A 16,650-nucleotide genomic window follows, 5' to 3' on the forward strand; every position below is an offset into this window, starting at 1 on the left:
CTGTGATAAAGCAACGTTGGCGAAGATTAGTGTTTACCAAGCCGCCGCAAGATCCCGGATTAAAGGACCGGCTGCTAGCAACATTAGCCCGGGGAAAGGTTTTTTAGACTTTCCTAGTTAATGAAAACCGCATTCTTCGTACAGTCTGTGGTAATCTTATCTCGTCTGCAAGAATGCAGAGATAAAACTGCAATTTATTCAAATCAGACAATTGTATACGAGTAGAAAACATATAAACAAGTGTTGTTCTAATCTTTTATTTTTTTCTTACAAATTTAAAACTAAAACACTATGTAATTTGCTCTTTATTTTGAATGAACATTCGTAATGCCTAGACGCGTTCCATTCTAAAGTAATAGTATAAATCTGTGGAACCACTTGACTTTTATATCCTTAAGGTCGGCCACGCACTCGTTAATGCCTTTATTCTAATGTACGTTAATCCTATCACATAGAAAGTACTAAGACTTGTGTATAAAGAGGTTGTTATACGATATATAGGACTAAGAACTAAAACCGTACTTCAAACATGAGGGACAATGAACGGGAAATTAATAGAGCTTGCGGCAATATTAGGATCGTGTTAGTGAATAGACGATCTCTGAGACTTTGGAAGTTAGCTGCGAATATCGGTTATCAAAGTTCAAGATAAAGAAAACAAATTTATTTAATTCAACAATTATTTTACAATATTACTCTAAGCAGCTCTTTGTCTAAACCTCTCTGTTCTCTCTTGTATTGTTGTCATTTCTTGTTCGCTTACATTGTCATCACCTCGAAGCATCTCTTGAATTTCTTTCAAACTCTTACGTTTCGTTTCAGGTAGGACGAAGCATGTAAAAATAAATCCAAGGATTGCAATTACAGCAAGCGTCCAAAACACACTCACGCGCCCAGATGAGTTCTCAAATTCTATAAGCCCCAAGTTTAATGGATAGCCAAGTCCTCCGAATACATAAAGAGTCACAACAGCCATTACTCTTACATTAAGAGGGAATAACTCCACTTCTATAACGTCTTTAATAGAGGATAAACCAAGTGAATTTGATATGTGAAATATAATAACAGCAGCAAAAGTTATATAACCAATGGATTGAATCATGTCAGTATAATAATCTCGGACTCCAAAATATAGGGCAATAACGGCAAATGACAGGCTACATCCGATGAATGACCACAAGAGAAGAATGCGACGACCCACTCGGTCCACTAGTAATGCAGAGAGTATACCTGTTGAAATTTATAATTCTTTTAATACAGTAAATGCCTAATCTTTAGGCTAGGCTTTTACTAAAAACTACTTTTATATTGGTGAACTGAACTACTGCGACATATATACATATAATTGGAACATAGTATTTTAATACTCGCTCCTACTGTGAAGGAGAACTTCGTGAGGAAACCACCTTTAGGCCTTAGTGAAATAATCAGGGATTGAAATTATTACAAAAAAATGAAGAAATACATGAACAAATTAATCTGTCTTAATAAATCGTTATCAATCCAAGGTTGCAATAAAATATATAATTCTCAATTTTGCTATAGGCTTTATAGTTTTACAGTTCTAGTAGCCGTACCGAGAGTCCAGGATTCGATTCGCAGATAAATAAATCTATACTTAATATTATAAAGAGGAAAGGTTTGATATTTTGTATGTTTGAAATGAATAGGCTTCGAAACTACTGAACCGATTTCAAAAATTCTTTCACCGTTGGCAAGCTACACTATTCCCGAGTAACATATGTTTCATTTTCAAAAAAATTAGGGATGCTCACTAAAACTTGAAAAATCTAACCCAAGGTGTAAAAAATAAACAAAAAATTTCCTTCAATCGTGTGCGCTGCGAAAACTATTAATGATCTATAAAAAATGTCACGACAGCATGTCTCTATCTTTTATAGTTACGTCACAATAAGCGTCCTTTTATTTTTATTTTTTATTAATATACCACCGCTAGAAAAGGCTCTTTATTCGTACCTAGGTATTGATCCTTATCAAAATAAGTACCAACGTTTCACATAAGCTACAATTTAATGGCATAACCACCAAAAAAGCATGGTGGATTGGATTGGTGGTAATATAACAAAAATCGTAGCCACGACAACGCGTGGCCGAGTCTACTAGTAAGAAATATAACTAAAGATGGAGCGAATGGTCCTAACTCAATTGAATATTTCATATGTTTCTTGACGAGCTAAATAATTAAACCCTATCCGAAGGTAATGACTTATAAACTAGAGACAGTAAAAACAAAAATAATAGTAAAAAGAAGATAAAAGAAGAAAATACTTCTCACCACAACCAACTCTTATCCCCACATCTATATCAATCATTTCTGTGAGGGTCAATTCGATGTCCCCCTCTTTCAGTACTGTGCGGTATAATCCTTGCATCACTGCTGTTCCCGACGAAATATAGAACAACTTCAAACCTGAAACGATATCTAATATATATAAATTCTCGTGTCGCGGTGTTTGTAGTTAAACTCCTCCGAAACGGCTTGACCGATTCTCATGAAATTTTGTGTGCATATTGGGTATTCCTGAGAATCGGACAACATCTATTTTTCATCCCCCTAAATGTTAAGGGTAGTCCACCCCTAAATTATTATTTTTTTTAATTTTTAGATACATTTTTATTTTTTTATGATACAGCATTAAAAAATACATACAACCCCTAATTTTCACCCCTCTACGATCACCCCTATTTCTTATTATAAATGATATACATGGCAAAACGTCGTTTGCTAGCTAATTTAAAAAATTCTCGTGTCACAATGTTCGTTCCCATACTCCTCCGAAACGGCTCGACCGATTCTTTTAAAATTTTTTATGCATATTCAGTTAGTCTGAGAATCGGCTACTATCTATCTTTCAACTAAGTGATAAGGTGTGTCCACCCCAAAAATTTTGTTTTAATTTTTTTATGATACAGCATACAACAATAACCCCTAATTTTCACCCCTCTACGATCAACCCCCATTTTTCTAATATATATTATACATAGTTATTTTTATTTAACTAAAAAAATGTTTCTATATTTTTATTCAATTAAAAAGATTATAATCCCTAAATGCGTTGCTAAACGCAAAACTCCAAGACGGCTGGACAACATCCAGTATTTTTTTTAATTTATTCCTTGAACTGTGCGGAAAGAACTGTATGAAGAGAAAAATTAAAAAAAAAGTGAAAAATTTAGTTTTATACACTACTCAGGTTTTTATTCCAGAAAATAAAACAGTCACTACAGGGCATAAAATGTGAAAAATGTCAAAATGTTCCATATGTTTTACTAAAAATGTAGGTTAATTAAAATAATCATATGGCGAAACGAAGTTTGCGGTAAGGAGGGTAGTGTTATATTTTTCGACGATGGCTTTTAAGCAAGCATTTTGTTTAATTTCGCAATCTTGCACTTTACAATTCCTCTCCACAAAAGATATTTCTTAATCTTTTAAAGTTTTTTTTTAAATTTAATTCTTGCAATAAAGTTTTAATAAATGAGAAATGTTGACTTGAAATGTCATTTTTACTATACTTGGTCCAAAAACTTTAGTTAAACATACATCAACTTTTTAAATACTTAGCATAACTTCAATTCTTAAACGTTTACGAAAAAGGTCAGTAAATTGTCAAGGTTTGAAGTCGACCGAAAGCGATAAGACTATCAACAACTCGAGTTTGACAAAGTATTAAAAGCAAACTCCGCGTAAAATATTTGTGAGAAATTTTACGCAGAGGTTAGCATTTAGTACTGTGTCAAACTCATTGTGTCACATTACTCACCGAATGTTATGATAAGGGCTTTTCGATACCTTTTATTGCTAAACAATTTGAAAAACGAACTAGGATTTTGCATCTCCATTGTGACATGCATCTTCATTTTTTCAAATTGAGTATCAATGTCCTGCAACAAAATTATATTTTCAGCATAAAATTTATATTATCTAAATCTATCATTACGAAATTCCACCCGTATCACCTCGACGTCCGCCGTTCCACAACTGAGCGTTTTTCAAGGCACTTTGTGGAACCAGCTGCCCACTGAAGTATTTCCGAACCAATTCGACTTAGGGTCCTTCAAGAAAAGAGCGTACCAATTCTCGAAAGGCCGGCAACGCACTCGCGAGTCCTTTGGCATTGAGAGTGTCCATGGGCGGCGGTTTCATTTAACATCGGGTGAGCCTCCTGCCCGTTTGCCCCGTTCTATTAAAAAAAAACAAAACTCTCCTTCTTTGTATAGTTTTAGGTATATTTTTTTATCATTAGTGAACATAAGGTAATTAGAATTGTTAACGCTACTATTTATGTCATAAAGAAATGCATTGTATAACAGGGGACCTAATACATATCCTTGAGGAACTCCACAACTTATATGAACAAAGTCACTTCTAGCCTTGCCAAGCGACCTTCCATACATCGGAATAAATGCCAAATGTGTTCACGGATAATGTATAATGGTTCTGTAATAGCTTAAGCACATTTTTTAATAAAAATAGGTGGTATAACATCACTACCAGCTTCTTTATCTGCAATTAATGAATTTAGTATCTTCAGTATATCAACTTGGTTATGTTTAGTATCGAAGTAGGATTTCATGGTATGTAGGTGCTGCTTGTTGAAATACACTCTCTCTCAACATCAGATGAGCCTCCTGCCCGTTTGCCCCCTGTACTATATAAAAAAGAGTTCGGTGCGTCGAACATCTTATTATTTGATTAAACTATATAAGTAGTATACATTCTCACATACCTCAGTTCTCGAATTTTGCTGCAACCTAGACAATTCCTTTCTAGCCTGGTCCTCCTTCCCCACTTTCAATAGATAATAAGGTGACTCTGGTATTGGGTAAATCGCCGCGAAGGACAGCAAAGGTGGAATTATTATCCAATTATTCAAAGCTCTATAAGATACTTCTTTTCCTATCAATACCATTAAAAGACTTCCGACATGGTACATAAATCTTGTCGCCAAAGTAAGACCTCCACGGATATCGGGGTCAACTATTTCTGCCATATATATATTTCCAACCTGGGAAAAAGAAGAATTACTATGCGGAAACTACTACTAAGTTTTGTGGTATGTATGCAAATAGTTCTGTCGCACTTTTTTCTGTACTGTATACCAAAATTTTTGGAAAGAAAATTTGCCCTCGGTGAGTGTATTTGGAAGTAAACGGAAAGACAAAAATTCATGGAAACAGTATACAACTATACAAATTTAATTGATAAGATAGAGACAGCACCATATAATAAAGTTAATAACGTTATGAAGCAGCAGATAGGCAAGGAAACGTTATGCCCACAAATAACATCACAAAACAGATTCACAAGAGAGGTGTATAGAAAAGCAAAGTTTAAAGGCGTACAAACTGACGAAGTTATTGAACATGTACACAGATACATACACTCCATACTATAGCCAATGAAAATGTCCAAAGAGTCTCCATTACAAACAGCATCCACATTGCTGAAGATAATACAGCAAAAATCTGAAAATGTAAAAAAAAAATTAAATAATATTCTGCATTTATTTGCAGATCTACGAGTATACTTAACATTATGACGCTAATTCAATAACGGTAAAATTATTAATACATCGTAGCGCTTGCTTAAACATGTGACCGGACCTATGTCCGAGCCTGGAAGTTCGTCCATTCAAAACCGACTCAATGTGTCCCGTTGTGTTAGAATCATCCATCGAAGCAAAAATTCTTTTGATATTGCGCCTGCCAACACTTTTAAGGATTAGGTACGCCATTTTGAACAATACTCTTCGAAGAGTAACGCATAATTTGAAAACCCGCACACCGTCCGCGCGTTAACTTTTATATATTTTTGAAATTTTCGCTGTATTATATTGCCTCGGTTCTTCCGATAAAGAGCTTTACGTGAATAAAAAGACTTTTTTATCCACCACAACAGATAAAAGAAGATAGAGGAACACAGCTATTGATCATGTGCGATTACTTAACGCCTGATTAATGAAACATTACCATTCAATTAACTTATTTAAACCCTTGTTATGTTTAAGTAACTATTAATTATATGTACTGTAAATTGTATGCATGTTTAAAAAGTTCTTAAAATGAATCTAGTCTTTAGCGATGAATATTGTTATTTTTGTATTGATTAGGTAGTGCAAATAAATTATTTCGCTGTTTAATTAAGTGATTTAAGAAAGCCCTAATTATCTAAAACTAAATCATTCCCGCGATAGACGTTTTATTAGTACATATAGCATACAAAAACGCGAATTAAGCCTTATATATTATAAAATAGAAAACTACCAAACTGAAGTTTTGAGCAATACTTCGTATGATTAAAGGTTTAATGATAATTTGATGTAAATAGTATCAAAATTCTTATCAAAATCTACGCGACGCTGCGGGCGGAATCTACCAAGTTGTGTAATAAATTCGTTTATATACAAATACGTCTTATTTATTAATAGAACCAAAACAATATTAAATTATATTACCGATCCAAAAGCAGACATCACTATAGCAGTTAATAATGTAGTTCGTCGGCCAAATTTGTCACAAATGTATCCTGCAAACACAGTTCCAACCAACAACCCTATTGGTGATATCCAGAAGAACCCTATCATTTCCTCCTAGAAACGTAATAAGTGATTAATATTATAAAAGGCATTAAAATATAAACAAGAGCAGTCTTAAGGAAATCATCGTGGCTTCCGACTTTTTCCGATGTCCAGGAGGCTAATTACTTGCCAAGAAAAAGAAAATAATTAATTAAAAAAAAGAATTATCGCATTAAATATATAGGTTGAAAAGCCAACACATAAAATGCTAATAATTTAAAATAGGAAACATTATTGAATTACTTTATACGAGCATAAAAAGATTAAATTAAAACCGGAATACGCTAATAAATGGAACAATAACAGGCTATCAGCCTTAAGAAAGTTAAACAAATTGTCTTTTAAAAAGTAACAATGATATTAATGAGACTTAAATAAAAATGATAACTTATGTTTCACGGTGATTGTATTATAGTTTTTCGAAGGTTTTTAACCCCCGACTGTGCTATGTGCGCATTAAACACCCGCTCTTACGGTGAAAGATATAGTGAGGATTTTTGCGTGCTTTGGACCCTAAAGTTGATGGCGGGTGTCAGGCACAGAAGTTTCCCTAACCTAACCTAACCTACTTGCCTATTAGAAAAATCAAATGATCACAAAACATACAAAAATCTGAGGTTAACCAAGATTTGTTAACGCTACTGGTGTTTTTAATTAGTCTAATACTTTTAGTTCTGAATCTCAATACATATTAAGAATGAAAGACCACTTTATTATACGTTTCCTTCAAAGTTTGTCGTTGGTCTAGTCACTAAACGTGTTCATCAAATAAATATGCTAAAAATTCCAAATTCAAATTATCATTTTCCTCAAACAGTATTTCAACACAATTTCATTCATCCCGCGACTCATTACTCTCAAAGAATCACGTTATACTTTTACAAACGTAAAAATTAAAACAATTTTAGTTTAAAAAAACAAACAAATTTCAAATGACGTCATCCGTTGTGTCTCTAACCCACTTCTCCTTTATATCTCTTTGTTAAAAATACTCACATCATTAAATTGAATATTGGTTTCATTAAACAAAATCTTCTTTATCATTGGTGTTGCCCATGTATTTGTGAAACCCGTAGTTGAAGTTAGTATAGACACTGTAATCAAATTCATTACTTGTACAAGTCGAAATACTTAATGGTCAGCGGGCTGGGCTTACCCTGTAGTTATATAAACTCAATATCGATTCTGTTTTGAATTCCAATTAAAAATTCCAATGTATATCCAAATATGGATAAGATTTAATAAAATTGTATATGGATATATTCCCACTTGTATATCTGTCTATTCAGTTATAAAACCTATACGATATGTATGAATTACTTTATAAAATGTGATTAAGTGTACTAAAATCTTAAACTATTTTTTTAAAGAACACTTAAGCGTTGTTAGATTTTTTATAAATTTTCGGCCCATGTTAACTAAAACACAAATAAATACTTTGAAATGTCCGAGACCTTTGCCAATGACCTTCATTGTATCTAAGTACCGTTGCGTATTCAATATTTCGTAGGATTGAACTCTTACGCAATAAATATCATTGTATATCATATCATTCATATATATTATAGATTGTCAGGTCAGATTAATGAAACTAACCGCATGGCCACTTTGGCCAATAATTAGTGCTCAAATCATACAATTGTTGTAATGAATATGTGTATTTTGTTTTTGTATCCAGCAAACAATAAAATAAATTAGGTATAAGCCTATGCACGTATTGGTTTGTTAACAAGTGACTATGGTGGAGATTGAACGTTTAAATTTCTAGATTTATAAGCTTCGAGTCAAGGTCGTTTCACATTAGAATTCAAAATTGAACAATAACTATATAAAATTAAGTTTTTTTAAAGTCTCTGTTAACAGACCATATATGTATCAAGTTTGCGCTACTATATTCTACGAAGTATAAAACATTGTTTACTTTATTTGAAACAAACTTACCGGCACATGTGACCACATACTGCAACATTCTTCCATCCTTCATTATTAGGTAAATAAATAATACTTCAAATTAAAGCGATATCACCAATTAAATGTATCATTTTCCTTCACTTTTCTTAATATCTTCCTCAATTTTATATTCATTTGTTTACAACATAATGTTAAGATTAAAAGAAAAAATCGTAAAGAAATCTCACGTATCGAATTACCTTTAGTTTGCAATACGTTACACAGATCAAATATGAATAAACTTTTAAAATACTCAACGATTTATTCACAAATTGTATTTTACTGGATCTCAATATATTAATCGCGCACGCACGTAGTGTTTTCCTCAAAGCCTTTTGAGATCTAACACCAACGTAACCAATAAGTAGCCAAACCAGTTTCATACACGACCTGTCATTTTGGGAAATACAAAACAATTTTTTTCCACGACAAACACAATGCTTGCTGGACCTGGAGGACCTGACTGTTTAAAAGACATAGATTTTGTCTTGCTTCATGATGGAACTACTAACATTGACTCGTAAGAAAATTAAATTGTAAATTAAACGTTTATTTCTAAAAGTGTATTTAAATTATACAACATAATGATATTGTCCCGTATGACGACTATTTATATAAAAATATTTAGCAAATACAGTCATTTATTTTTAATAAGTATAATGTAAAAGTACTAAAGTTTTTCCGGACAATCGATAGTTTAGCTAGTTTAAAAAAACTTAGAATATTAAATAACAAATATCTTTCATAATTGACGTAGACTTATTATACGCTTATCAAACCCATTTTACAAGTTATAATGAGGGTAAGATTTAGAAACGAGACAATTGTAGAGAAATACACTAAATATTCGAATCTTTTATTCGTTTTTTACTAATAAAAACTTAAAACTAAAACACTTAATATGTAAACTACGTAACATGCTATGTTTATTTTGAATTAACATTAACAACAATAGAAATCTATGGAACCAGGTGACTTTTTACTAAGTACTTAAAGGAACGTATTGTATACTAAAAGTCGGCAACGCACTGGTAAGTGTAACTGTAAGTATGTTGTTAAAACTTTGTTCTAACTGTATGTTTACCCCCAAGTGTATATCAATTAATCATTGTCATTAATAATAGCTTTTCTAAAGAGGTTTTTATAGGCTATATTGCACTAAAAAAAACCGTATTCCAAACATGAGGGACAATGAACGGGAAAAATAATAGAGCTTACGACAGTATTACGATCGTGTCAGTGAATAGACGATATCTTAGACTTTGGAAGTAAGCTGCGAATATCGGCTATTAAAGTTCAAGATAAATACTTTATATCAAATTTATGTAATTCAATTATTTTATTTTACTCTAAGCAGCTCTTTCTCTAAACCTCTCTGTTCTCCCTTGTATTGTTGTCATTTCTTGTTCGCTTACATTATCATCACCTCGAAGCATCTCTTGAATTTCTTTCAAACTCTTACGTTTCGTTTCAGGTAGGACGAAGCATGTAAAAATAAATCCAAGGATTGCAATTGCAGCAAGCGTCCAAAAAACACTCACGCGCCCAGATGAGTTCTCAAATTTTGTAAAACCTATATGTAATGGAAATTCAATTCCTCCGAATACATAAAGAGTCACAACAGCCATTACTCTTACATTAAGAGGGAATAACTCCACTTCTATAACATCTTTAACAGAGGATAAACCAAGTGAGTTTGATATGTGAAATATAATAACAGCAGCAAAAGTTATATAACCAATGGATTGAATCATGTCAGTATAATAATCTCGGACTCCAAAGTATAGGGCAATGACGGCAAATGACAGGCTACACCCGATGAATGACCACAAGAGAAGAATGCGACGACCCACTCGGTCCACTAGTAATGCAGAGAGTATACCTGTTGAAATTTATAATCCTTTTAATACAGTAAATACCTAATCTTCAGGCTAGGCTTTAACTAAAAACTACTTTTACATTGGTGAACTAAATTTTATCTACAATAAATTTCTAAGCAAATTACCATATATTTTTAATTGTGCTTCAATTGTCAAATACATAGATAGCTAAGTGAAATTATTCCAAAAAATAGACTATGATGAAATACAGGAACAAATTAATCTGTCTATAGTTAATTGTTATCAATGAAAGCTATTATTCTCAATTTTGCTATAGGCTTTATAGTTTATCTATTACAGTAGCTGTACCGAGAGTCCAGGATTCCAATCGACGGGTCCTAGCTTGATTGAATGTTTAATAATTAAACCCGTGTCGGCAGCCATAAAATCGGATACTCGAGGTAGTACTAGAGAAATAAAAATAAGATAGAGGAAGAACTTCTCACCAATACCAAGTTTTATCCCCACATCTATATCAACCATTTTTCTGGGATTTAATTTGATGTCCCCCTCTATAAGTATTGTGAGGTATAAACCTTGCATCACAGCTCTTCCCGACAAAATATAGAACGACATTAAACCTGAAACGATATAATCTATATAAATAGATTATAATCGCAAAATGTGTTGAACGCAAAAGTCCGAGACGGCTGGACCAATTTCAGCTTTTTTTTAATCCATGAATCTAGGGAAGATTTTTATGAAGAGAAAAATACAAAATAAATTGAAAAGTTTAGTCTGATATACTCAGGTTTTTATTCCGGAAAGCGAACTGTCATATTGGGGCATAGCATAGCAAAATGTTTAAAATGTTTTAATTTACAAAAAGAAAGGATAATTTCTCGTCTATGTAATTTTCAACGATGGCTATTATTTTGTTTAGTTTCGCACTCTTGCACTTTACATATCTTTATATTTACGTAAATTTTCTTCTATATGGTTGATCTGGAAGAGATCTCTTATTAGCAATAAGGCCGCCCATATCACAATGCAATCTTCTAAAGTTTTCTATTCGTTTTAATTCTTGCAATAAAGTGTGAATAAATAAGACCTTTTTACACTTGAAATGTGTTTTTTTTTTTGCAACTTGCAAAGGCCAAAAAACTTTAGTAAATAAAATATACATCAACCTTTTAAATAATTGGAAGAACTTCAATTCTAAAACGTTTACGAAAAAAGTCAGAAAATTGTCGAGATTTTTATAAGACTATCAAAAAGTTTGACAACGTAAATTATAATATAATAATAAATTAACATTAAATTTAAACGCAATCTATGCGTAAAATATTTGTGATTATTTTTCCGACCCAAATATCGGCCAATAGAATTGCACCATTCGACGTCACGTGGTTCAACCTACATGGTATTATACTGAAAATTTTTTGTGAAAATTTTCTCTGGTCGTTGCTTCAAGAAAAGTATTAAGTAGTTGTTTTATTCATTATGAAATTCTTATTTGTTAACTGTACATTTCGTCTCATGGTGCAATTCTATTGGCCGACATTTGGGTCGGAAAAATAATCCCCCGAATACCACACGAGCTTCAAAATTATCGGGTATTTCCCGATAGGTTCGTTGCAAACAATTAATATAGTCGTCATGACGACTATAAGTCGTCATGACGACTATATTTGTTTGCAGGGAACCTTGAGGGAAAGCTCTTGTGGTATTATAAGTGAGAAATTTTACGCAGATGAAAGCATTCAGTACTGTGTCAAACTCATTGTGTCACATTACTCACCGAATGTTATAATCAGAGCTTTTCGATACCTTTTATTGCTAAAGAATTTGAAAAACGAACTAGGATTTTGCATCTCCGTTGTGACATGCATCTTCATTTTTTCAAATTGAGTATCAATGTCCTGCAATAAATTTATATTATCAGCAAACGACTCATATCGTCTAAATCTCTTTCCTAAAAGGCTGATCTGCAAGATGAGTCCGTAACTTAAAATCAATCCCGATTTTTCGAAACACATAAATATTTATTGACACATCGAAATTGGGTTTGTTAATGTGATATTGTGGAAGAAGGATGTAGTCTGCTCAGAAGGAGACAGGATCCTCAAATAGTCTAACTACTGATCAGCCCAGAGGCCACAATGGTTAAGGTCGAAAAGTTCTATATATCCTTAGTGATCGGAATAACTTTGTTAGTTATCGGAATAACTTTGTTAGTGATCGGAATAACTTTGTAAGTGATCGGAATAACTTTGTTAGTGATCGGAATAACTTTGTTAGTGATCGGAATAACTTTGTAAGTGATCGGAATAACTTTGTAAGTGATCGGAATAACTTTGTTAGTGATCAGAATAACTTTGTAGATTGTAGCCGTTAAATGTATTATTACAAAACCATTATTATAAAATTCAGCGCAGAAATGCGCTGAGAGTGACTTGAAAAATTGTTATAATTAAATTTCTTAGAGATATAGACATAGATAGACTTAAAAAGAGTGTAACAGTAGAGAATTTGGTGCGTTTAACATCTTATTATTTAATGTGACTTATATTCAAGTAACATTTATTCTCACATACCTCAGTCCCCACGTTTTCCTGCAACCTAGACAATTCCTTTCTAGCCTGTTCCTCCTTCCCCACTTTCAATAGATAATAAGGTGACTCTGGTATTGGGTAAATCGCTGCGAAGGACAGCAAAGGTGCAATTATAATCCAATTGTTCATAGCTCTGTAAGATACCTTTTCTCCTATCCAAATCATTAAAAGACTTCCAAAATGGAACATAAATCTTGTCGCCAAAGTCAGACCTCCACGGATATCGGGGTCAACTATTTCTGCCATATATATATTTCCAACCTGGTAAAATGAAGAATTACTATACAGAAACTACTACCAAGGTCGTCGCTATGTATCCAAATAGTAACATTACTGTCATTTATTTTTTGTAGGTACTGTATGTCAAATTTGTAATAAAACAATGTAAAGAAAACTTAGGCAGTCTCCGGTCAGTGTATTTGGAACGAAATGGAAAGACAAAAAATCATTCAAACAGTATTTCTGTACAAAAGTATGAATTTAATGGTTAAGATATAATATGCGAGAGAGACATATAATAAAGTTAATAAAGTTTTGAATTAGCTGGTAAGCAAGAAAACGTTTTAATCACAAAACACTTATATTCATAAAGAAACGCAAAGTTTACAAGTGATGTTCTTATTTGCCCCAAGGCGTACGAGCTATCGAAGTTATTAAACATATACACAGATACATACAGTCCATACTATACCCAAAGAGAATGTCCAAATACCCTGCATTACATACAACATCCATGCTGCTGATGATAAAGCAGCAAAAATCTGAAAAGGTAGACCATTTTAGACAATATTATTTCTTATTTAGTTACACTTGTGATGGTAGATGAGTGAATAATATCCTTACTTGGAATGGTCCAGTCGAAAGAAAAAGAGAGGACGCCCACCAGAAACCTAGGAAGAAGAAATAAAAGAGATAGCAGAGAATGATTGGAAAATAGTAGCGAAGGTGAGAGACAAATGGAAGAATTTGGATGAAGCTTTCACTTAAATTTAATGTAATCCTTATTGTGCTTATTGTAGTTTTTATTTATTTTATGTAATTACAGATCTACGTATACACATAATTTAATATTATTATTATCACGCAGAAATAGTAACCGTAAATTTATTAATACATTGTTGCGCTCCCTAAACACGTGACCGGACCTATGTCTAATATATAAATACGTCTTATTTATTAATAGAACCAAAACAAAATTAAATTGTATTACCGATCCAAAAGCAGCGATCACTGTAGCAGTTAATAATGTAGTTCGTCGGCCAAATTTGTCGCAAATGTATCCTGCAAACACAGTTCCAACCAACAATCCTATTGGTGTTATCTTGAAGAACCATTTTGTATCCTCCTAGAAACATAAGTAATTAAAATATATTCAAGAACAGTGTGAAGGAAACCATCGTTGGTACCGATTTTTTCCGAGGTGCAGAATTAAAAAGCAAGACTTGCGGCTTGTAATGGCTTGGCAAGAAAAAAATATTTTATTAGATAAATAGGTTGAAGGGTAGGTCAACCCATAAAGCGTTAAGTGCTAATAATTTGAAATAGGATCATTTATTGAATTACTCAATAAGAACATAAAAATATTAAAAAAAGGACCAACGAATATCTTAAAAAGTTAAACAATTTAACTTTAAAATGCATTAAAATGTAAAAAACTAAAAAGTAATTCAGCAGTATTAAGCAACTTCAACTAAAAGACAATAAATGTAATAAGTAGTAACTAGTTGATTTCTGCTTCATTAAGATTATGTGAAGCATATATGTAGTTTTCAAGATTTATTGCTAGTGACCGTGGTTTTTTAAAGTCGGTTTAATATAACATTTCTTATTGTTGTTTTCGATTACATTTCTACTACAACATCAAGGCCGCTGATTGTTAATCTCTTATTGCGGTTCTTGTTATATTCTAGATAGTCCAGTCAAAGTAGACAAAAATAAGTCATAACTTAGCCAAAATTCGCATAGAGCTGAAAATTGGCAGAGACGTTAAATACATCATTATAAATGAAATGTCAAAAATCCCCTTCGATCCTACTTCTGCAAAAAAATTTATTCAAGGTCAAAAGTATAAAATTAAGGTTTTTTCCATTTTTCTCGAAATCAGTTAGTATTACCGTGAAAATAGATCAGACAAAAGTCTCTACAAAAATGGTTCAGTCACTTTTTCTCTTACGACTCACCATTCATGAGATATCGCGGTTTTAACCATTAGAAAATTCATATTTTAGATAATATGCACTAAAATGCAGTCTGTATACGTCACCGGACGTTCAAAATAAATGAAAATAAGAAACTATTCGTTAGTGTTACTTACACAATAAAACTTGTATAAATTAAATGAGGATTTTAAAATATAAGACTATACTGTCAGTCCCTAATTCCCTTCATCGGTAACCTTGAGTAACATCTGCTAACTACGTCATTGTTTGAGTGTGGAGGGTCGCATACCTGCCTATTTTTGAAGGAAGTAAATGAAATTACTCAGTATATACTGTTAGTTTTGAAAATTCCTGTGCAGTGAGCAGACGTGCTTATTGGTAATATTTTTAATTTTAATTTGTGCTGTTAAATAATTTAAACAAAATGTCAGAAGTTTGTTTTATTTGTGATAAACCTTTGAAAGAAAGTGAAGTCGTTGTTGTTGATCGTGGAATGAAGACTTTGATTGATGCAAGTGTTGAAAGAAATGATAATTTTTTTGAATACTTAAAAGACAAGCAATCTGTGACAGTCCACGTGCAGTGTCGTAAAATGTATACTCGAAAGAGTAGTATTGTTGCAGCTAAAAGACAGCGCGAGACAGAAGAAGGTAGTACATCCACGATAAGTCCACCTCATACTAGAGCACGAGTAAGTGAGCCAGATTTCAACTTTAAAAAATGTTGTTTATTTTGCGGCGATGAAGCAAATGAAGTAGCTGAAAAGAAGAAAGCGCAGAATGTTCGTCGTAAAATTTATAACGTATCTACACTTGAATTTAAAGATTCCATTTTAAAGGTAGCTCGGACTCGTTCTGATGACGTAGCAAAAGCTGTTATTGCCCGTATTGGGTATGAATTTGACTTAGTTGCTGCTGAAGCTAAGTACCACAATAACTGTTATAATATCTTTCTGAGACCTACCACGGGATATAAAGTCGGTCGTCCCGAAGATGATTCAGTAAACTTGGCGATGGAGGAAATATTTCAATACGTTGAAAATAATGATGATTGCCAATTTTCATTACAAGAATTGAAAGATATCGGCAAAAATCCAACTATAGATAATAAAACAATTAAAAGAAGATTAAAGTTAAAGTATGGTGATAAAATTATTATAACTGGGAAGAAAGGAAGCATAACAATTATCTGTTTTATTGATAATCAGTACGATATTCTTAATAAAGCTTGGTATGAAAATAAAAAACAAAATACAAACGAAGAACGATTCAGAATATTGAAAGCTGCTGCAGCAATTATTCGAGAGGATTCTAATGATTAAAACCGCGATATCTCATGAATGGTGAGTCGTAAGAGAAAAAGTGACTGAACCATTTTTGTACAGAATTGTATGATCTACAACTTTTGTCTGATCTATTTTCACGATAATACTAACTGTTTTCGAGAAAAATTGAAAAAACCTTAATTTTATACTTTTGACATTGAATAAATTTTTTTGCAGAAG

The 16,650-nt window shown here is 32.5% G+C and overlaps 1 protein-coding gene across 6 annotated transcripts in view; it reads right to left on the reverse strand.

Moving 5' to 3' along the window:
• Positions 1-649: 649 nt before the first annotated feature.
• Positions 650-16,650, reverse strand: part of LOC125057907 (facilitated trehalose transporter Tret1-like) — a 30,375-nt gene continuing 14,374 nt past the window's right edge. For 2 of the 6 annotated variants that reach the window (XM_047661863.1, XM_047661866.1), the window contains exons 9-14: positions 14,198-14,332; positions 13,665-13,748; positions 12,970-13,248; positions 3,786-3,906; positions 2,297-2,431; positions 650-1,230 (exon numbers count right to left, since the gene is read on the reverse strand). In XM_047661863.1, the coding sequence (XP_047517819.1) occupies positions 698-1,230; positions 2,297-2,431; positions 3,786-3,906; positions 12,970-13,248; positions 13,665-13,748; positions 14,198-14,332 (1,287 nt within the window). In that variant the 3' untranslated portion in view covers positions 650-697. Of the gene's footprint in view, positions 1,231-2,296; positions 2,432-3,785; positions 3,907-9,646; positions 10,435-10,878; positions 11,014-12,173; positions 12,295-12,969; positions 13,249-13,664; positions 13,749-14,197; positions 14,333-16,650 lie in introns of those variants that run through there. The other 4 variants (XM_047661865.1, XM_047661864.1, XM_047661867.1 and 1 more) reach the window with 4 other exon arrangements.

Source organism: Pieris napi, chromosome 17 (genome assembly GCF_905475465.1).
Source record: "Pieris napi chromosome 17, ilPieNapi1.2, whole genome shotgun sequence".
Classification (NCBI taxonomy): domain Eukaryota; kingdom Metazoa; phylum Arthropoda; class Insecta; order Lepidoptera; family Pieridae; genus Pieris; species Pieris napi.